The sequence below is a fragment of the Diadema setosum genome, chromosome 10 (assembly GCF_964275005.1).
Source record: "Diadema setosum chromosome 10, eeDiaSeto1, whole genome shotgun sequence".
Taxonomy (NCBI): Eukaryota; Metazoa; Echinodermata; class Echinoidea; order Diadematoida; family Diadematidae; genus Diadema; species Diadema setosum.
In genome coordinates this window covers 8,918,445-8,940,368 of record NC_092694.1, presented here as the reverse complement: position 1 = coordinate 8,940,368, position 21,924 = coordinate 8,918,445, and the positions used below count along the sequence as shown (strand labels likewise).

The window sequence follows — 21,924 nt, the reverse complement described above, 5'->3', positions numbered from 1 at the left end:
ATAGTATTCAAAAGTTTATGGTCAGGAGACATGAGTATAGGCCTAGACATACTATGTGCTTGGATGAGGTTAAAACAGTTCTATATAGGTGCCTCCTTTTGAGATAAAAAGGAGTTTATCTTGTGTTATAGATCCCTGCATGGTTATACCAAACACACTATTCATTAATGACAAAGGCTATAAAGTGTTGGAGGAAGACAGGTTAGCCAATTGGATACTCACCACATCCTATACTTACGTGGAATAGTTTTGTAAATATTACGAATTGGCACTTCCATTAAATGTTGTTATCAACTCAAATACCTAAGCATGAGAAACGTCGTCCAGATGATGACTTTGTCTAGCAAAGTATTGCTTGGAAGGCTAGAAGTAGAATTGCTAAAGAGCATATAAGTTGTTCATGTTTAACCCTCATTCAGTCCCTCTGCGTGTCACATGACGATATAATGCTATACCTGCCAGTAAGTTTGTATGTAAGAGTTGTGCACATTGATGGTAGAGAAGGGGAATCATGAACATAGAGCTCTATTATACGCGATATATAAATACAGCTCTATGATCATGAATGACAATTTTTGTGTATATAAATATATGCATGCGTGTGTAGCGTATCAGGGCAATGAACCCCTAGGGCAATTACCCCCCCCCCCCCCCCCCCGGCTAGATAGTATAGTGGTAAGGTTATGGAGTAAAGATTAGGGTTATATAGGGTTATGTTTTAAGGATTAGGAGTTTGGTTTAGGGTTAGGATTAGGTTCAGGATTAGGATTAGGATTAGGGCCAGGGGAAAGGTCTGGGCTATATTGCCCAGGGGGTATATTGCCCTAGACCAGTGTATAGGCCACATTAAGCAACGTTACTGTACCTTTGAGTAACTTTTTGTTTAGTTTTGTGTTTTGTTGTTGTTGTTTTTTTATTGTTGTTGGTGTTTTGTTTTGTTTTTTTATATTCAGAATTTACTCTTCTTATCAGGTTAATATGGGGTCTGGGTGAGAGCAGAGAAGGAAAACTCGTTTCCAAAATGATGAGAGATTGTCCGATGACAGTTTGTCGTCGGACCTATTACTGTTTCCGAAAATATTGATTGTCGATCATTATAGTGATAGCACGCACTGCCCTACTTTGGCAAAAGGAAGCAAGTGACATACCATCCGAATTTGAGTTATTGATGTTTTCATAATTCACATAATGAGTTCTTCTTCCAGGCCAAATTTCATGCAGAAACACTTATCCTACTAAGAGATATGTTATAGATAAGACATCATGATGGTCCATTGACGTCAGTGTATATGACAGACACATTTTGCTCTTTTACGAGAAATGTCAATTTTGTCACTTGCTTCCTTTTGCCAAAGTAATAGGGCAGCGCAGCTCTGCACATTCAATGTGCCGAGCAGGTGCTTCATTGGGAACCCCGCATTTATTGTTTGCTGCCATCTACGGTAAATGACTACAAGGCTCAGCTGCCACTCCATGGCGTCCGTCATGCACACTCAGTGAGGACGTTGTGTGCTGTGTGTACTAGGGATTATCATAGAATGTAGTGCAAGAAAGACGTAGATTGGTATCTTGACTCGAGATTACACCTCTTTTGACGTCGAGCGAGCTGCTACGAAGCGTTATACCTATAGAGGGTTGGGGCGGCATTTAACGGTGATCACAAAAAGGAAAACAAAACAATCACCTTTTAAAAAGACCAATATTGTAGGTCTATAACAAGCACACCACTTTTGGTTTTTTACTTAGTAGGACCTATTACAATGACAGTATTCCCAGATAAATTTTGAACGAAATTCCTCTTCGAGAACCTGCTCTACTGACGTCGAATAATATAATGCCTAATATAAAAACAGATATAGTGTTTTATTCATCTTTTCTAGCATAATGAAAGAGCACTTGGCTTATACTTCTTTCAGAAACCAGGGACAAAAAATAATAAACCCTGCACCACAACACCAAAAAATTCGAATTCGACATGGATGTTTAGTTAAATGCAGATTCTGAAAGAGCAGTATAGCTTTAAAATTATGTATAACTTAATTCAAGTGGACTTCCATAGCCAATATAAATACTAGTATTGACAGGAAAGCAAATAATTTGATGCTGGAAAACAGTGTGAACAGAATGCTCTGGAGCAGCCCTTATAAGGTCTATTCATAATATAAATGCGCTTTCCAAGCCGTCATGATGCTGTGCTGAAGGACCAGAAAAAAGGTAAACTATCTAGCGTCAATAATGAAGGGATTATAAGATTAGGCTTAAATTGAGCGTACTTTATCAACACTCATGGACTCCATGACTTATGCCAACTTTCAAAGCAGTAGCATCGTCTCTTCAAGGTTAGTAGAGTTGAAAGTAAACGTTGAGAGTGTGCAAGGATTTTTGAAAGCGGGGCCTTATAAGACATAATCACACGATTCTATTTTAACAAAATATTCCAGAAAACTGCTGAAACATGATTTCTCATTTGTTTTATCATCCCAAGCGTTAGAATAATGCATAAGAAGGATAGTTCCTTCAGAAATATTAAGTAAGATTTTAACTATGATAGTACGGGTCTATAGCTGAATCCGTTTCACCTTGAAGTCCAGGACGTAAGTCAAGTCATGCGACCTTTTTGTTGGTATGTGTGATGCACGGTCACACAAAGATTATCATCATTGATATCATGTCTGTAACAATTAAGTCCATGGAATGTGCACTTTTCATAAGAAATGAGAATTTGTTGAGTTCTCTTAATTTTTTATTGTTGTCCACACATGACGTCATGAACTGTAGGTCTTATATCCAGCGATGACAGCATCTAGACTTTTGAATGAATATAACTCCAGATTCCCACAAATATTGACAAAGTGCTAAACATGTATTCTTATAATATTGCGGCTTCCGCTTAATCCACATGGGCGGAGTGTGTTAGGCTTCTTAATAGCATGTTTTTTTTTTCAGTAAGACATCAATATACAGCCTTAGACCAATTAAAATGATAACAGATTTTATCGTATCGATACGGCTTGAATAATTATCAATTTTAAAGTAACTCTCGTAAGTTCTCTTGTAAGTTAGTTCTCGAACATTGATTCAATTTTAGAGATCGTTCAACGACATCAAAGCCTGGTCCACTGCCAACAGACTCCGTCTGAACGAAGACAAGTCTGAACTCATCCATTTCTCATCACAGTTTAGGAGCACAGTTCCTCTACCAGATCTCACTACTCGGGATGGGATTATTAAGGTCTCTGACTGTGTTAGAGACCTTGGCTTTACTTTGGACAAACACTTAACTCTTAAACACCATATCACAAACATTTGTAAGTCTGCATCATGGGGTATTTTCAAAATAAGGAAGATCAGGCGTCTGCTTGATCAATCATCAGCTGAGCGGCTCGTCCATGCCTTCGTCTCCTCCTATCTGGACTACTGCAACTCCCTCCTTGCCGGCCTCCCTCTTTCTCACATATCCCCTCTCCAACGTATCCAAAATTCAGCCGCTAGATTAGTCTCCCTTAGTAGGAGACATGACCATATATCTCCTGTTCTCCGCTCACTACATTGGCTGCCAGTCCATTCCCGTATTACTTTCAAGATCCTACTTCTGACGTACAAAATCACACGTAATCTTGCACCCATATATCTTCAAAACCTAGTCTCTCTCCGCTCCTCCTCTTCTGCCAGACCCCTCCGTTCATCTTCCTCTCTCCAATTACTTCATGGCCCACGTACAAAAACCCGTTATGGTGACCGAGCCTTCTCTTCCATTGCTCCCACTCTTTGGAATAAACTCCCTCTGTATATTCAGAATGCCTCATCTGTCGAATCATTTAAAATTCTTCTTAAAACTCACCTGTTTAATCAGTTGTAATTTTTTTTTTCTCCTGGAGGCGCACACAGTTATCAATTATTGTACCATTGTATCACATGTATTTGTCTTTTCTTTCTTCTTCTTTTGTTACTGTTAACGCTGATTTTGTTAATGTTATTGTGTTTTCTAATCTATTTGTATGAGTAGCAAAGTGCGCTTAGAAACGTCAGTATGAAGCGCCATATAAATGCAATTATTATTATTATTATTATTATTGAATGCATTTAATAAGATAGCAACAGCTCACTAAGTAGGTGCCAACTGATCAAAACAGAACAGTTTTTTCCCCATGCATCACTGCTGAACGTCCGCGTCGCGAAAACCTAAGGCTCTACACGTTGAGGCGTCATTGTGTATCGATGGATGCGATGGTATCGATCGATATTCATGATCGATCTTGGGCAACACTACGATAGCGCGATCGCGATACTGAAGCAGTCTTTTATGTAGATTAACAATCCGATCCCTCCTGTGGCAAAGACATTGGTAAGTTTGTCGTCTAAATCCAATATTACCCATATTTATTGACTATAATAGTTCTAGCAGTTAGACACCTCCAACTGTATGGAGTAGCCTAGGCCTAGGCCTAGACCTAGTTAGTTTATGTTAGATTAGAAGATCACTAGCCCCATGGCCCTAGAGTAGAAACTAACGTGGCGAGATCGAACACTGCTGTAGGCCCCTACGCCTACAATAGACCTACTTTACTGTAGTCCCACCCATAGAGTCTATGACTTAGGCTATAGACAACACTCGTCAGCAGAGCGCAGATCTGTGGGTTCTTCATCATTGTAAGGATTACACCCTAGACTATGAGTTATATACATTCGTAAAGCTTACATTATGAAAATTTCAAAATTGATGTAGAGTCTATCTAGTTGTTTGTACTGTTGTAGTGTAGTACTGTTAGGCCTAGCCCGACCAGACACTGTTACGCTATGCGAAAACAGCGTCTGACGAGCGCGGCATGCAGCCTCAAAGTGAGGAACCTCAACACAACTACAAAACTTAGGAAAATGTATACTTTTCTCCTTTAAACAGAATACTTTACTCACGTTAAATGCATGTTTCTATTAGTACAGAAGAATAGTTCGCCACACTGGGTCCATGGAGACCACTTGCGATAAGTCCGTGGAACAAATAAATGACACTTTCTGGCGCAATTCCTGACCGCCGGTACGTCGCGACATACCATGTACAGCGACTGGGCTGTGTATAGTTAGGCCTGGCGTGAAAGATTGTGTACCGTGTGGACATGCTGGATATGATGATCAATTTCGGTAAGTTTCATTGCGTACATTTGAATACTGATAGCATCAGATGTAGAGTAAATATTGAAAAGTATACTCGTTGAGTTTGAGGTGACAAAAATGATGTTAAGTATCAAAATTCAAAGCTATCGTAATACGATTACGTCGCTCTCCTAGTGGTTGGTGGTCGCGCGCGTACAGCCCTGTCGCGACGTAACATGTACAGCGACTGGGCTGTGTATAGTTATGTTAGGCCTAGTCGTGCCGCCCTAAAGTGTTACTGTTAGTGTTAGTAAAGGCTAGTAGTAGTAGGCCCTAGGCCTATATGGATATTTTTCATGTGGTTAGACTTTTTAGAGTACATTTTCTAGACCCTATTGTCTAGACTCTCCTCTAGATATAGATGGACACAGATCTACCGATGTAGGTCTAGGCCTAACGTTAGACGTCTAGAATGTCAATGTAGAGAATTAGCCCGACCAGACGCTGTTGACACGCTACGCGAATACAGCGTCTGACCAGCGAGCGGGCACCTTCAAAGTGAGGAACCACAACACAACTACAAAACTTATGAAAATTCATACGTTCTTTATAAACAATGTACACGTTGCCAAACGTTACTCACCTTAAGTGCATGCTTGTAGTTGTATTACAGAAGGTTCGTAAGTCCATTGAGAGCCCTCGTGATAAGTCCGTGGAACCAAAAAATGATACTTTCTGGCGGATTCCCTAACACCGTCGGGGTTCATCGTTGCAGAATTCAAAATGGCGCCTTGATCTCTGCGGAAATCTTTTGCGTGCGTGCGATGCGCTGCTTGAGTGTTGGTGTAGCAGCACGGTCGACAGCGCGACCTTTTGAAAGGGCATTCAGATCATGTGACGGCCTGGCGTGAAAGACGATGTACCGTTCGTGAACCGTTCACACATGCTGCATATAACCATCATTTAAGGTAAGTTATTAAATCTAAATTTCAATATTCATAGCATAAATATGAAGTCTCATTATCATTTTGTTCATCAGATGAGTTTGAAGTGACAAAAAAATGATCTAAAGTATCAAAATTCAATCCGATCGCATGCGATCGTTGGACCCTCTTCGTGTTTGGAGCTTCGCTGGTACAGCCCTGTCGCGCTACGTATGTACAGCGGCGACTGGGCTGTGTATAGTTACTAGAGCATGTACTCTAGCTAGGTTTCTACTGGTCTACCAAGTGTAGAATTCTAATTTGAATACACAATGTGATTATTCATATTACTGTACCCTAAATAGACTCTAGACTACTAGATATCTAGATCTAATTCTCTGAAGAAATCTTTCTAACTCGTTAGAGATTCTATTAAGTCATACGAAAATGCTAAAATCATATGACGTCACGAGATGACACCGATTTACATGTTATGATATCTGATAGACTGTTCTATGACTGAAAGCATTTCCTTTTCTTTCAATTGATGTAGGTCTAGACAGTCTAGATCTATCTATTGAGCAGATCCTAGTTTTCCATTTTTTTTTTTTTTTATAGATCTAACACAATTAGAAATAGTAGTAGAATCTAACCAAAGAACTAACGTTAGAACCCTAAGTGTCGGTGACATACTGACATCACCATGTCCTTGAAATTGAAAATTTGAGACAGCACAGACCCCAGTTTAGTGAACATACGAGAAATAGCCTCCGGCAGCAACAGCCTTTGAAATGCATCACATGACTGGCAGATATGGGTTAAAAGGCCTTGTTATCAAAAAAAAAGAAAAGAAAAAAAAAAAGAATTTGTAATGCTAACAAGGTTCTAATTCTAACTGCTAGTAAAACGTACATGTAGGCCTAACATTAGACCCTACGGTAATTTGCAAGCAGTATCAGTCATACTGTCAAAGTAGATGTCTACAATCTGTAATTTTTTCTTTGACTTTGTATTTATGCATTCCTTTTCACAGTACTCATCACACCAGTCAACATGGCAAAACTCCATCCACCTGATGACCAGTTAAATGCAAAACTAAACACGGCACCAGAACTCTCTGCTTCTTTATTTCTAGCTGAAATTGTGGTTGATGCGCTCAAGTTATTGCCAGAAGTTGTCGAATCTAATGGAGTGCATGAAGTTCAATCTCAAGGGTCACAGTCTGTTGATACAAGCTCCGGAAGCAAGGTTGCCAAGGACAGTGACACTCCAATGATTTGCTCAAGCACCATAATCCCAGTGGCCCACACCAACAATTTCTGTAGAACCATTTGTGATGAGATCTCTTCAAGAAATGTAAAGTTTGACAGTGAGTTGGTTCATGCAAACATAGCAGAGGAAGATTATGGCAGTTCCAACAACTGTCCAGTTGTTCCTGCTGATGAAAGATATGTGAAAATGATATGCAACAATGCAGCAAATGAAGATGACTTTGTAGATGGTGGAAAACTTCTGCCTAGATGTCTCTCAAAGAAAGCTGATCTCTCAGTGAAACATGAATACAAATCAATTCCAGATGACACTGTTCTCTGCGAGTGTGATACACAGCAGGTCCTCGCAGCTGATGGATTATCAGAAGTAGATGGTAACCTATTGTTATTGGAGAAGAATGGAAACGGGGGCTTGAGTACACCTCTTCTCTCTCTTGAAAGCAGTGCAAAGAAGACGACTCCGGTCTCCCATGACTTGGTTATGAGGGACTGTGAGGCTGTCCTGAATAACATCGTCACTGTCATTGCCACCCAGACTGATTGTGTATGTGATGAATTTTCCACACGAGCTACCCATCATGAGGAGGTTACCGGGGATCAAACTGATGAAATTATGGATCTGAATCCTGCTTCAGGCAAAATTGAAGACATCTCTTCAGAGGTTGGCCATCATTTTGCTGAGCAATCCACTTCATTTCCTGGGGAAGAGGAGGGTTCGAAGTCGACATCTACTGAAGATAATGAAGAAGTTAGTCAGTCAGGTACAATTTCTGATGGCTTAAACAGTACATTGAATCTTGCTGTTGAAAGGTATGAGCCAAGCAGCAAGAGAGCAAGGCTTTCATCCCGTCTTGATGGAAATGACAATTTGCCTGACATACATGTACATCCGGATTGCACCTCTGAGTTGTCTACTGCTGATGTGGAAAAAGACATTACTGTCACAAATCAGGATGGATCATTCACATGTGATAAAGGAGGCAAAAGTGATGATGCGTATTCTAGTTTAGATGTGTCTCTTTTTGATGAGTTCGTATGTAGCAGCACTGAACCCATGCAGACTTTGTTTTCGACCATCACAACCCATCCTCCGTTTAACAGCATTTCTTCTATCCCAGGAGACGAGGAAATATACACCCACTCAACCATCCACAGTGATGAGTGTACAGTTCATGTGGTTCCTGCTGTGAAAGAACCCCTACATGGTTGCGGAAATTCTGGTCAAGAAACATTTGAAGGAAGCTTATCAGCAGCAAAAGTAGTGGAATATTCATCAGTTGGCAGCGATAATGGAAGAGAAAATGATGCAAAGCTCTTTCAGCATAAGACAAATGTAAGCCATACTTCTTCTTACAAAGCGTTAAAGGCTCAAGACCAGCCTATGCAAAATGAAATCGCAGTGGAGCTTGAAATCGACAAACAGGACAGGGATGTTCCTGGAGGAAGAAGTCTGCCAGGTAGCTCTGTCTTTGTTCCAGATAGAGCCACAAAAGCAGAGGAGATGACCTTGCAGGAGGATCAAACCCTGACAACTGATAATGCAACCGGGGAAGAAGCACAAATAATACAGAGTGATGCTGATGACGAGCTCTCCAGATGCAAGACCGAGGCAAGCTCTGTATCCTACGATACCAGGCTGGCGCCAGAAGACCAGTCAAGCCAAAGAGACGATGTGACAAAGTTTGATGGGGAGTTGAAGAAGATGGACATGTCTGAAGTGAAATATTTGCCAGTCAGTTCTGTGTTCGTTCCATATTCCAGTGGAGTAGTGGAGGAGACATCATCATTGGAAGAAAGAAGCTTAGCCACGGATACTCCATGCTCAGCAGGATCTGGGATGATTGCCCCAGTTAGTGATGACCAGGAAGTACCCACCAGTGAACTGTTGCTTCCCAGTGACCAATCAGTGGACAGGCTTTTGGAGTCAGAAGAATCCATCTACCCAGAACAAGGTAAGCATTTTGGAGACCTTAACTACCGGTATACAGCAATTTGCTAATCCGTTTAAGCAGGAACACATCACATCACATATTAATAGTTATAACTGAAGACTCTTGAAACCTACATGGTAACACATTTCTTCCACAGTTCACATCCATTCACAAGGGTTTTTATTTGAAATGCACGTTGCGTTGCCATTCCACTTTTCTGTTGATATATGTTATTTACTATATAATATACAATTGTATACCCTGAGATGTGTTTTGGAGCAAAATCTAATTGTCACTGCATCTTGTATTGCACTTTTTGTACATGTATTCAAAGACAAAGAACATTGTGACTGAGGGATGTGTAAGAAAATTCTTCAGATCAGCAACAACCAGTACAACTCTAAATAAAATCGTTATTTTAAAGTTTATGGAGTTGTAATATCAGCCAGGTTCAGAAGTAGGCAGGAGAGACAGCTGTGAAAGCAGTAAGATACATTGCTATATTTACATCCAGCTTCATGCTTTGTAGGGACATGGTCAAAGAAGGTGAATTTGTCATATAAGGTCATATCACAGTATTTTAGAAGTAAGTTTCTTGCTTCATCAAAATCAAGGAAGAAGAGAAAGATAATTTGAATGGAGTGCTCTGGAAAATTTATGATAGAGACTAAATACATAATGTTAAATCATATGGCATGGTTGTCACAAAGAATTGTTTTATTCTCTTTCTAACAGCTCAAGCTCTTATCAAGAAATGCAACACTGAAGAAGAGGATTGTTCGGTGCAAGGACCAGGGAACGAGGGTAACATCTTGAGTGATATCATGAATTATGTACATGTATGATGGTCTACTAGTGGGGGAAATCATATGTTCTTGTTTGTTTGTTTGTTTGTTTTGCTACATGCATCTATGCACAGTCACCAAGTTACAATTTGAATTCACTTTCATAAGGATTTTTGAAGGTAAAAGATTATACATTCTGTGACTTATAGTACTTAAATGTATAGGACATAGCACTAGTACCCCTTAAACCCAATAGAAATGACAGACATGGTTTTAACTCTTCGTAAGATTAAACATTTCTTGTGTTTTACTACTATGCTTTTCCTCTCATTTGATAGATACCATTATATGACATGATATATCCAGTTTCCAGTGATTTACACCAAGATTTATCTCCAAATTTCTCCTGTTGGCTGTCATTTTGCAAATATCTTTCTTTGCATTTTTTTCATTCATTCAAATTCCACCATAAGAACCCTTTACAACCATTCAGGCATTTCATGAATTTCATAACTACCCTTCTCTGCTATTATTTATTACTTAATTTCCAAGTTCTGTCATTCTCAAAACCTTCCTTCATTTTGAAGATGCCGAACCAACAAAAGGTACAATTCCCGATCATCTGCAGACTGTCGGTCAGCCCTTGTCTGGTGTTTTTCTGTGGAGCAGAACCCTTCATCCAGAGACTGGAGACTGTTCTCCTTGTGAGTAAACATTACATTATGGACATTACATAGCAGGGAGGTGAGACGCACTTTCCTTGACACAGCTTCCAAAGCGTTTAAACTGTGACACAGTTATGCAGCCATCCACAGCTATACCCTTTTCAAGTTCAAAGGTTGTACAGGCGGTGATGGGTTCACAAGGCAGTGTGTTTTTAAACAATATTTGGAGCAGATTGATTTTCCTCAACCTTCAAAATATATATATATTTTTTTTTAATAGTATGCACTAAATCAACCTTCATGTTTGAAAAGCATTTCCCCTTTGAACGTATTTATTGGCTGGAATATGCAAAAGAAGTTTAAATTTAATCAATGATTTATGCATGTTTCTTCTGTGTAAATGTGTGAGATAGATTGCGTATGCCAACAGACATCCATCAAGTGACCATGTACTCGTACTCGTACGTGAAGTAGGCACTACACCCTTTTGGGAATATTTTAGTCCACACATTAAATTTAAAGGGTGTGTACAGTTCTGGTTGAGGTGAGGATTAATTTTATCTTTTAACATTTTGCGAGATATTCAGAAACCACTCTGAGATGTCAAATAGCATGCAATTCTAAGGGGTATTAAAATTTATTTGATGAAAATCAGTTTGGAAATGGCTGAGATATCCAAAAACAAGGTGAAACAAAGAGATTCTAATAAAAGGCGTGGCCTGTCGCCTTTTATTATTACCACTTTTTTTGATATCTCAGCCATTTGAAAACCAATTTTCATCAAATAAACGTTGAATCCTTAAAATTGCATGCTCTTTCATATTTCATGAGGTTTCTCACTATCTCACCTAGAAATGTTCAAAACATGAATCCTCACCTCAACCATTACTGTACAGTCCCTTTAAACCATGGATTTGATTTAAAACACCTATTGTGAATACAGGCCATTTAATATCTCCAGTTTGTACCTGGAATATACTTATCCAGTGCCATAACATTATCCAACCAACATAACGTATCATCAAGCTTGAGTTGCACATCATGTGTCAGTTCAACATTATGAGTGTCATCAACATTTTGAGTGTCATCAACATTATGTCAGTACAACTACTGCTTGGCCTTCTTTGCAGCTGACAGTGCAGGCCAGACTGTTCTGACACCAGTGCGTCCCCTGCCGCCGTGCCCTCGCAAGACAAGGCGAGTAGGCCTCTCCAGGAGACAGTTGGTCTTTCCTCTCCATGCCAAGAAGCTCTCCCAGAAGTAGACTTGGACTGCCATCTGAATGGGTGCATGGAGTCTATGTCAGCAGCATGCAGGTATCCAATGTGGTTGTTGATAGTTGTGAAGTACGTACCATGGTATGTCTCTCCATGCAAGGCGTCATTGCAGTGTGATGTTATGGATTCAAAGGCCTATCAAGCCGTCTTTAATATGTAATAATTTATAAACGGCCTGAGTAAAAATACCTCTGTAAGTTGCTGGCGTGGGGGGACTAATCACATTTTTTTTTTTTTTTGCAACAACCCACAACCTACAAATAAATTCATAAATTTGTAAAAAGAGATCAAATTTCTAGGCCTTCATTGCAATTATACAAAGTGCAACTTAAAAAAAAAAATACACACACATGACAACTAGTATTCATAAAGATTCATGTTCTTTTGCATCTTCATGGATTGTCAAGATGCATTCAGCTCTATGTATGTCTGCTTTCCACAGAAAAAAAAAAAAAAAAAACGAAGGAAAGATAACATCTTCCAGCAAGAAGTGGCAGAGATTCTGGAATATGGGCAGATACATGTATTGTGTACGACTTTTAGATAAGATCAATATGATTATGGTGTAACGTCATGTTATTATCACCCTCTACAGGCCCCAATAGCTAGCGAGTAGGAGATATTTTTTAAAAGTAATCCAGCTAATACATGTATCTATCTATTTCTGCATGTATCTAAAGATTGGATGTGAAAATTAAATATGCCTGGAATGTACACCCTTATCTCCTTTACACATTCATTTGCTGTAACACTTAACCAGACACCGAAACTTAATGATATGATCTGGTTTAAAATTGATGTACAGTATTTTTATGTGCCATGTAATTGGCATTCATTTCCTTTTAACTTGTAATTGTGATCATTGCTTCCTTGCCCAAGAGGTTTTGTTAACACAGATAACTTTCTTTATACACAGTCATTACCCAGCCAATGACTTTGCTTGTGGGAAGAATCCACTTAGAAAGATTATGTATGTATGTGTGTATGTTTGTATCACGTCATTATGCAGTTATGCAGGGCTTGACATGAGCGGTAGCCAAGGCCACAAAAAGTTATGTTGGGCCACTAACTTTCTGAAAAGTTTATTGTTTGATGGCCCGCTCAGGCAACCAAGATCATACTTGGATTGTTATGATTCTTTTTATTTTGGGCCAATACATTTCTTTCTCAGGCAACCAAAATTAAAAAAAAAAAAAAAAAAGAAGAAGAAGATAATCTAGCAGCCCAAACAAGCCACCAATAAAAAATAAAAATAAAAAATAGTGTCAAGTCCTGGTGTAGGAATGTGTAAGGTTATTTGATGTATCAGCTAGTTGTATGATGTGTAAATATAAGATGTACTCGCCGAGAGGTAAATGCCGCTATTTCTACAGTTTATTGAATGTTTCTGTAAGTAGATGTTCTTTCATTACCTACAGGGTAATCTTCCATATGAAAAAGATGATGCCAGTTTTTGTTTTGTTTGTTTTTATGATTTCTCATTGTTACCTGGCTACTGATTCTATCTTGCCATACACAGCCAGGTTTTATTTTTTTCCCTCTAGGCTCCATGGGTTTATTCTCAGCCAATAAAAATCTGGAGTTACGGTTTTTGACAGTTTGTCATTGTCCATGCTATTGAACTGTACAGTGGAAGTTCGATGACAGCATCCCCTTCCCGCTGAATCACCTGCAGAATTTTATCGCCCAAATTCAAGCACTGCCCAGGTTGTAGGATGTGTGAATACAATCGATCAGTAGTCATATTAAAAGTCGGCTCTTTTAATAGAGTGCCACTGTGTAAAAGTCGTGTAATCATGCTTGATTGATGTTTCAACTCTAATTTTGGATTTGGACTCGTCAAACTGTCACAAAAATTCAAGTGAGTAATGACATATTTCTGCCGAGGCAGTACATTAACAGGATAGCCTATAATGTACATTTTTCACAGTGTTTTTCATTCAACAGTATTTTCATTCCTATTTTCTGTGTCGTGGCTCTTTAGTTTGCCAGGAGTGCAAATATTCTGAAGGCAATGTATGATACAGATAAATCTCAAAGAAATGTCAATTACATGCTCAAAAAGCTGATGTACACAGATGTAAAAAATAAGTCAGTAGATTATCTTCAATGATATTGCATTTATTGCAAAGTTGAATAAAATTCCAAGTTCTATGTTTACTCTATTAGTCACCTGCACTGTGAATGAACTGTGATTACAAAATACAAAGGGACAGGAGGAAACAGAATTGTGAGAGAAAGAGAGAGATTCGGTAAGAGAGAGTGACAGAGAGAGAGAGAGAGAGAGAGACGGGGAGAAAGAGAGCTAGTGTAGGGAGAGATGGAGGGAGAGAAAAGACGGTGCTTAGATTAAAGGAGACCTCCGGATGATTTTCAGATTTTTACATTTGAACAATTATAAATTAGTTATACTGAGGACAGAGTTTCAGAATTTGTGATAATTGGGATGAAGAATAAGAATATTTTCAAAATTTAGAACAAATTGCAATGAACAAGGGTGATGACATGGCAGAGTCACCATAAGAATGCATGAGTTGGGGCTCAAGGAAGCAGAACAAAGGAAGAAGGCGTGTATAAATTCTACACACAGGTGAAATTGTTAAGCACATGGTATCGTAATGGTATTACATTGCTACATTTCTGAAATATGTGAACCTCCTACGTCATCATCCTTGCTCAGTGTAATTTGTTTGAGATTTTTCAAAGTATTGTTTCTCTGCTCAAGAACCACAATAAATTCCACAAATCTATACATGGAGTTGTAAATTTATGGACTACATGATGTGAAATTATGAAAATCGTCTGGAATGTCCCTTTAAAGATGGGGAAAGTCATAGACAAAAGCATGAGGGAGGGGGAGAGGGGGAGGAAAGAGGGTAGATTGGATGGGAATTAAAGGGATGGCATTGTTTGGTTGAGATGGGGATTTAGATTTTAACTTTTTGTGGGATAGTTAGAAATCACATACATGAAATACAAAAGAGCATACGATTCTAAGAGCAATTCAAAGTTCATCTGATGAAAATCAGTTTTAAAATGGCTGAGGTATCCAAAAACAAAGTAAAATAAAGTGGTCCTAATAAAGGATGAGACCCCCCCTTTTTATCAGGACTACATGTACTTTGCTTTTTGGATATCTCCGCCATTTCAAAACATATTTTAATCAAATCTGATAAACTTTGAGTTCCTCTTTGAACATGTTGAATCGTATGCTTTTTAATGTTGCATGTAAGTGGTTTTTAGTTATCTCACAAAAGGTTACAACCTGAATCCCCATCTCAACCAGAACTACACCATCCCTTTAAATGCAAATTCATGGGTGTCTGTGAAATTATGTGAGAAGTGTGAAATAACGATCCTGAAATGAACATTGCTCTCAAGACACTTTCAATAGGAATTCTGACAAATATGTGGACAACTATCTAGATCTCAGGACTTGGTGGAATATAGCAGCTTCTGGATGTTTGTTTGTTTTCCAACACACAACGTAATATATATAGACAAAGTGAAAAAAAGAATAGCAATATACTTTAATACGACGCAACATTGCATAGTACGTTTAATTTCATTGGTACATCACTACATGTTTACATAAACATCGAATACTTTTTCTAATTCAATTCAATTCAATAGAACATTTATTTCCAGATCAATTCGTGTAACAGCAGTAACAATTCAGTAATGACAAACTGGAGGTGACAACTCAGTAAGCACAGCTTGAAGTGAGTGCACCTTTAACATTTGAACATGTAGTTGAATCTGATTGAAACATAGCTAAAAAGACATTCTGCATAATTCCTCAAGAAAACTATCAGACTTTTCTGTTGCAATAATATATATAGGCACAATCATCCAGCTCAATAAAGTCGATCACGAGGAAGTCAGTATATTAGAAACTTGCATACCTGTAAACCAATTAAGTTAGATATACTTAGTAGAAGTGGACAAGACTGCGGATAGAGAGTAAAGTGTACACTGCATTATACGTGTAGATCAAACTCCCAGAACTAATATGCGTGAATTAAGTTAGTGTGACTACATCATAATTATGTGTGTGTGTGTGGGGGGGGGGGGGGGGGAGGGGTTGCCAGTGTAGCGGTACAACTTTATGTAATGTAGAGCATTTGTACGGCACCGGAATGACTATTCTGACGGGCTGTGAAAGGTTTTTTTTTTATGTACCTGTGTTTCTTGTGTATTATCACAAGTTGTATAGTGATACATTTGATGAAGATACTAAAAATATTCATATTTGTCTTCACGTTGTGGACCGAAATCAAATGCCTCAGTCGAAGTAAGAGAGATTATGTATGACAGCATGCTGTCTTGTATTATTGCCACAGAGTCCACCCATTAAAGACAAGCATACTTGAAACTAAGTCTCCCCTACATTACAGAGGAAATGATTTGATGAAAGTAATCAAGTATACAAAGAAATTCAAGACGATTTGAAAGACAGTGGATCATATTATCATCAGGTACACATGTGCCATGCGGTCATGACGTCAACAATGTCATGACGTCAACTACGGTGTCATTTTTTCCCTCTAGTTTCTTAAGAGTACATGTATTTCTATCATAAATATTGTTTATTAGTTAAAGTTATATTAATACCATTCTTTGTCATACACATTAAATGTTAACTATTACAAAAGAATCCTTGCAAATATTAAAATCACAAATCTATCTTGGTGTAACACACTACACAAGAATCCTCACAAATATGAAAATTACAAATCTATCTAACACACAATAGGTGATTTTGATTGCATAAAATTGCATACGACACCAGTGGAAAACTGTAATCGGAAGTCCCAAGATAGTATTGCTGCTCCCTACGGTGAAACGAAAAATTACAATTCGCCTGATATTACACATCGTAAATAATTATATGCAGCTGCATTGGATAGAGACTTAGAACCAGTTGTGTGCTGTATCTGGTGGACCACGTCAAGGATCCGTAATTATGAGGTGTGGGGTTCGAGTCCACTCACTAGTAGCAGTGGTGGGACACCTTCAAGTCACTTTATCGTCACTGCCCAATAAAACCCAAAATATATATGATATGAGGGAATTCAGTAATATCTGCAGCAGCTCCAGAACATAACAATCAGCAAAGTGTGAGGAAAACCGGACAATACATATAAAGTTATGGATTTTTAAGAAGTTTGTTGCAGCCATAGCTGGATGAGAAGACTGTAGCACATTATGACGTCATGTATGGACAACGATATAAAGAAATCATATAAGGACAATTTCTAAAATAGTGAAAGAGCACTTGACTTTCCTCTTTCAGAAAGCAGGGAAATGGTGCCACCTAGTAGTCGAGGGAATTATGCTCTTTTCATAGAAATGAAATTTGTGGAAGTCTCTTTATATTTTCTATACATTGTTTTCCATACGTGACGTCTCGAACTGAACTACTCCTGTCCTCGAGTGATGGCTGCCGCGCCGAAACTGCCAAATACTAGAAAAGGACGATTCTTTTTTTTTTTTTTTTTTATGCGATCATGCCATATTATCGCACGCTTTGCGCTTTTACCAGTGTTTACAGTCAAGATTTCAACGCCTTGATACTGCTATACCCAAATCGCAAAGGAGATTGCCTTATTGTGCTGTAAACAAAAGTTAAAGAAAAATTGTATCTCCACCGAGATGTCGGCCCTCTTCACGGGATAATGTATCCCATAACGATCAGAGCCATAGTCATACCGTTCATGCCGATAAAGACGTTCTGTACTCACATACATGAATACTCCAAACTCTCCTTTGTCCTTTTAACTTCAATTATTGCAAGTTACAGTCACTATCAAGCATGTCATAAAAAGGGGAAGGGCAGCTTATTGGGAGAACTCTGAGTGTTTGACCTTCATACTGGTGTCTATGAAGTAGGAATCGACAGTTTTCAGTGATAATGGCGTCTGGCAATTGCTTTTGATATCTACTGCCGTGCTGCATCGGCTTTGGGAGTATAAGGGGTTGTTATCCGGAACGGAATGCAGCCACTTCACGATGTACTTATCCCTCGAGTTGGTTCTCGAGCTGAAAATCTTCGGCAGCTGGGTGACCGTTGACACGACCCTTGATGGCGACCCGGTTATCCGCTCTCGGAAGGTAACATCCGTATTGGAGTAAGTGAATGTGCGGTCCCAGTTGGGCTCGAAAGTTTCGCAAATGTTCGGATACCATCGGACGTCCCGACGATTCACCGTTCGGACGGACCTGATGCGTTTCGCGTGCTCTTCGCGTCGATCGTTGTACATCGGAGCGGGACTCGCCAGCACTCCGGGAAAATCCGGCATCTTTCGGCTATTCTTAGTCGCATCGGCGTACCGTTCTTCAAAGGAATCTTGTTTAGTGTCGTCAAATAATGGACCGTTTTGCCTTGCCGTCTTTGACGCAGTTCCTGTGAGATAGCAGGGAGGAAGATTGGCTAAGTTTTCCGATACCCTGGTGTCCGCTGTCTGTGGCGGTTCGTCCAATAGATTTCTTGTTAGCGCGTTTATGCTTTCGCTTCCAAATGATGCACTGTAATGTTGTCGCGATACATTGTGCTGATATGCGTTGAAGTCTGTAATGAAATAATTTATGAAATACATTATGATTTTTTTTTTGATCGAATAAACAAGGATTTATGAAATCATCGTCCATAGACACAACAGCATGTAGGCAAATATAAAGGCAAAATGTTATTATCAATATTCTGCACATAATGGACATTTTATTTGGTTCAGTATAGAAACTATACCGAAGAAATAATTGATTTCAAACATTACAAAGCGTATAAGCTTAAAGTTTGCCACTCCCGTGACATTTCTGTTGTAAAAGTATTGTATTTTCGTTGCTGTATTCTAAGTAGATCAAATGCATGGTGAAGTTCAAGTGGCAGATGTATAACTAATCCCATCGCTTTACATAATGGTATACGATATACCACGTAAATCATTATTATAATAATTATACACTCATAATCAATAGTGCATGACAGGGCACGCACAGGTTTTGATATACAAATATAGCGCGAATCCATTTCACTGACTTCCCGTGAATTTTCTTTAACTATATATAATCTAAAAATAGTGAACGTCTCGTGCTTCCAACTCTGACAATCACAAATTAATTATGGGCACACTATTTTTATGCTGTATAGACGAGATAATTATAGGTTCCATAATTCTCTGATACAATGTTTTATATGATTGCCTTTTTAGCAGTTGGTCGTCACCCATGAATCAGTTACGTAACATTTCTAGACCTGAAATTTATTCATCTCGTATAAAGGTGATGCAGGCTGGACGTTTCGTGCAAGAAGATCGGTGGTTAAATCATAGTATCCTCTTACCGTAGGTGCTGCTCCACGGGCTATGTCTGGAGAGCGAATCGCCGTACTCGATTGTCGGGAGAGCCAGGCGGATCACCTTTTGGTTTTTCGCTAGTTCTGAGAAGCCGTTGCCGCCCCTTCCGCCAAGAATGAAATTACTGTAATTGCTGAGAATGTTGGAACTGAAGTGTGTAGACGGATACTGCACACTGCTTGTGGCTGCCATATTGTATACCTTGTTTTTCCCTCTCCGACACTCTTGAATCTCGCTCTCACTGTCTTGTTTGAGTTATTTCGATGTCTTCCCTTTCAGTTATTGTTGGTCAGAGCTTCGGAAGTTCGTTACTATCTTTTGATGGTTAAATTTTGACGAACCAAGCTCAGAAATTGATTTCCTAATGAAACATTTTTTAACATCATTACCGGTCTAAAGTAACTTTTTGAAACGCTTCGCTATGTCCATAAGTTGTGCACATGTACATTATTTCGCTGTGAGGCATTATGCAACCATTTCAAAGATAACGACTAGCTGTAAAAGGAATAGATTTGATTTTTAACAGTCACGATCTAATATCCGTCCATAGTTCAGGCAGTTTGATCTGTATGTAGTATCCGAGATGATCTGAGGGATAATTTTACAATGTTACATGCTCACTGGATCCTTCATTCTGGAAATCCTTACTTCTTCGTAGAATCAGGAAAGTTTCGAGGTGAAATGATGGAAATCAAGATAATTGTAAAGATTACTTTATTTGGAATTTGTGATTTCTTTTCCTGAGAGTGCTGTAATGCTCTAGACACCGTAGACGACGTGCGCCGAATTTTATTGACCCTGGATGAGAATTACAATCACCTTCGCTCAGTACTCACGGTTAATTTGCCGCGCAAAAAGTATATCAAAGTGCTGACTTGAGATCACATGAAGCAGAACTGTTGACTTTGCTCCTTCTCTTTCAGTTGCTCTGGAAACAGAATCCTTCGAAAATTGGGAGGAAATGAGTCCAAACATTAAAAGAAAAGATTGTAGCGATAGCTGCAAAAACACAATCGCATCAGTAATTCACAAAATTTGCAGTCACTTTTCCGTCCTATATAGCGCTCCGAAAGAGACAATCGTGCATCCCGTAAATAAGTTTCTGCCCAGCCGAAGTGATATTGGATTTATCATATTGTGATGAAAGGATAATCGGTCATCGGCAGATGTTCGTTGCTATTTACACAAGGCATCATTTTCATTTTTCCTCCCTCTTTTATTTTTCCTCCTCTCGCGTTGCTGTGGGAGACTCTGGAGCAACACCCTCCACTTGACAACGACACATCAACGGGGCTGCCATCGATCATAAAAGGCCAGTGAGTTGGTTATCGTCAGGGAACGGCAAAACTGCACGGGACTGCCCACGTGTAATTTTGTTACCAGAGGAGTTTGTACAGCTATATCATTGGTTGTTTTCTTTTATTGCTAGCTGCGTATTCAAATTAACAGATATACGAATACTTAAAAGATGAAAAGTTTTACAATGAGTTTGTAACTTAGCTTATCTCTACTAGGGCAAGATTACGAAAATAAAATCTCAAAACATGATGATATTGCTCACAGTAAAAGATGAAGATAGTTAAAAGTAAGAAATGGAACTGCACAACACGAGACTATAAAATGATGATGGTTCTCAGTCTGACAAGCATGGGAAGAAAATTCGAAAGAATAAATATTTTACATAGTATAGTATATTAAAGTCTTGATGGCGGCGAACGAGGAAGGTTGAGGTATATGTATCTATTCAAATATCATGTAGTTGTTCCGATGCAGTTCTGAAATTGTGTATAAATGATCTCTGGCGGACGGGTGAGAAGCACTGTTTCCATGAAATATTGACTGCAAAATTTATGTGAAGCTATTAATCTAATTAATGAGGTCCTTGCTTCGATTTTTTTTTTTTTGCGTCAGTGTTATAGGGCAATCTGTCAACGAGTTGTGATTAATGAATGAATAAATAAAAAGCAACTAATCTATCAAAGTAAACTGTTTTCTTTTTCCAGATCACGTGACTAACAATAACATACAATAATCAATAACAATCACAAACAAAGCCATCATTGTTAGGTAAGAAACATACAATATGCATTTCAACAGAGTGTGATGTGGTCTAGTGATTAAGCACAGGGGAATGAAAACAACAGCGTACTATGTATCTAAAAAAGCAGTATATTTTCAAGATAACGACTAAATGGACATCAACGGGAATAGAGTGTAAGTTCTGTGAAGGTCCCTAAAAGTAATGTCCATTCTGGGTTAGACATAACATTCTTATAAGCGATTTTAAAATGCCATCTATAAGTCAATGTACATAATAATAATTATGTACATTGACTTATAGATGGCATTTTATAATGTTGCTGGGGTGATGTTGCTGGGGTGTCGGGCAAGTGACAGAGAGAGATGTGTGTGTTGGGGGAGGGGGGAGGGGGAGGGAGAAGGTGAAGGTGGGGGTCGCTTTATATAGCTATGAAGACTATTTATACACTGTAGTGATATATTAATTAGACCTCTGAATGACGATGTCACTATAATTATTATTATTATAATAATAATTATTATAGTGACATCGTCATTCAGAGGTCTAATTAATATATCACTACAGTGTATAAATAGTCTTCATAGC

At 38.8% G+C, this 21,924-nt stretch overlaps 2 protein-coding genes across 2 annotated transcripts; one reads left to right on the top strand and one right to left on the bottom strand.

The window, feature by feature from the left end:
• Window positions 1–4,331: 4,331 nt before the first annotated feature.
• On the top strand, window positions 4,332–14,103 carry LOC140234099 (uncharacterized). Its single transcript, XM_072314180.1, has 5 exons — window positions 4,332–4,345; window positions 7,048–9,237; window positions 9,952–10,020; window positions 10,589–10,705; window positions 11,797–14,103. The coding sequence occupies exons 2-5, from the start codon at window positions 7,068–7,070 to the stop codon at window positions 11,928–11,930; spliced, it is 2,490 nt and encodes an 829-aa protein (XP_072170281.1). The 5' UTR covers window positions 4,332–4,345; window positions 7,048–7,067; the 3' UTR covers window positions 11,931–14,103.
• Window positions 14,104–17,783: 3,680 nt separating this feature from the next.
• LOC140233720 (uncharacterized) lies at window positions 17,784–19,490 on the bottom strand. Its single transcript, XM_072313821.1, has 2 exons — window positions 19,286–19,490; window positions 17,784–18,514 (listed from the first exon to the last, which is right to left on the bottom strand). The coding sequence occupies exons 1-2, from the start codon at window positions 19,488–19,490 to the stop codon at window positions 17,784–17,786; spliced, it is 936 nt and encodes a 311-aa protein (XP_072169922.1).
• Between the last annotated feature and the right edge of the window lie 2,434 nt (window positions 19,491–21,924).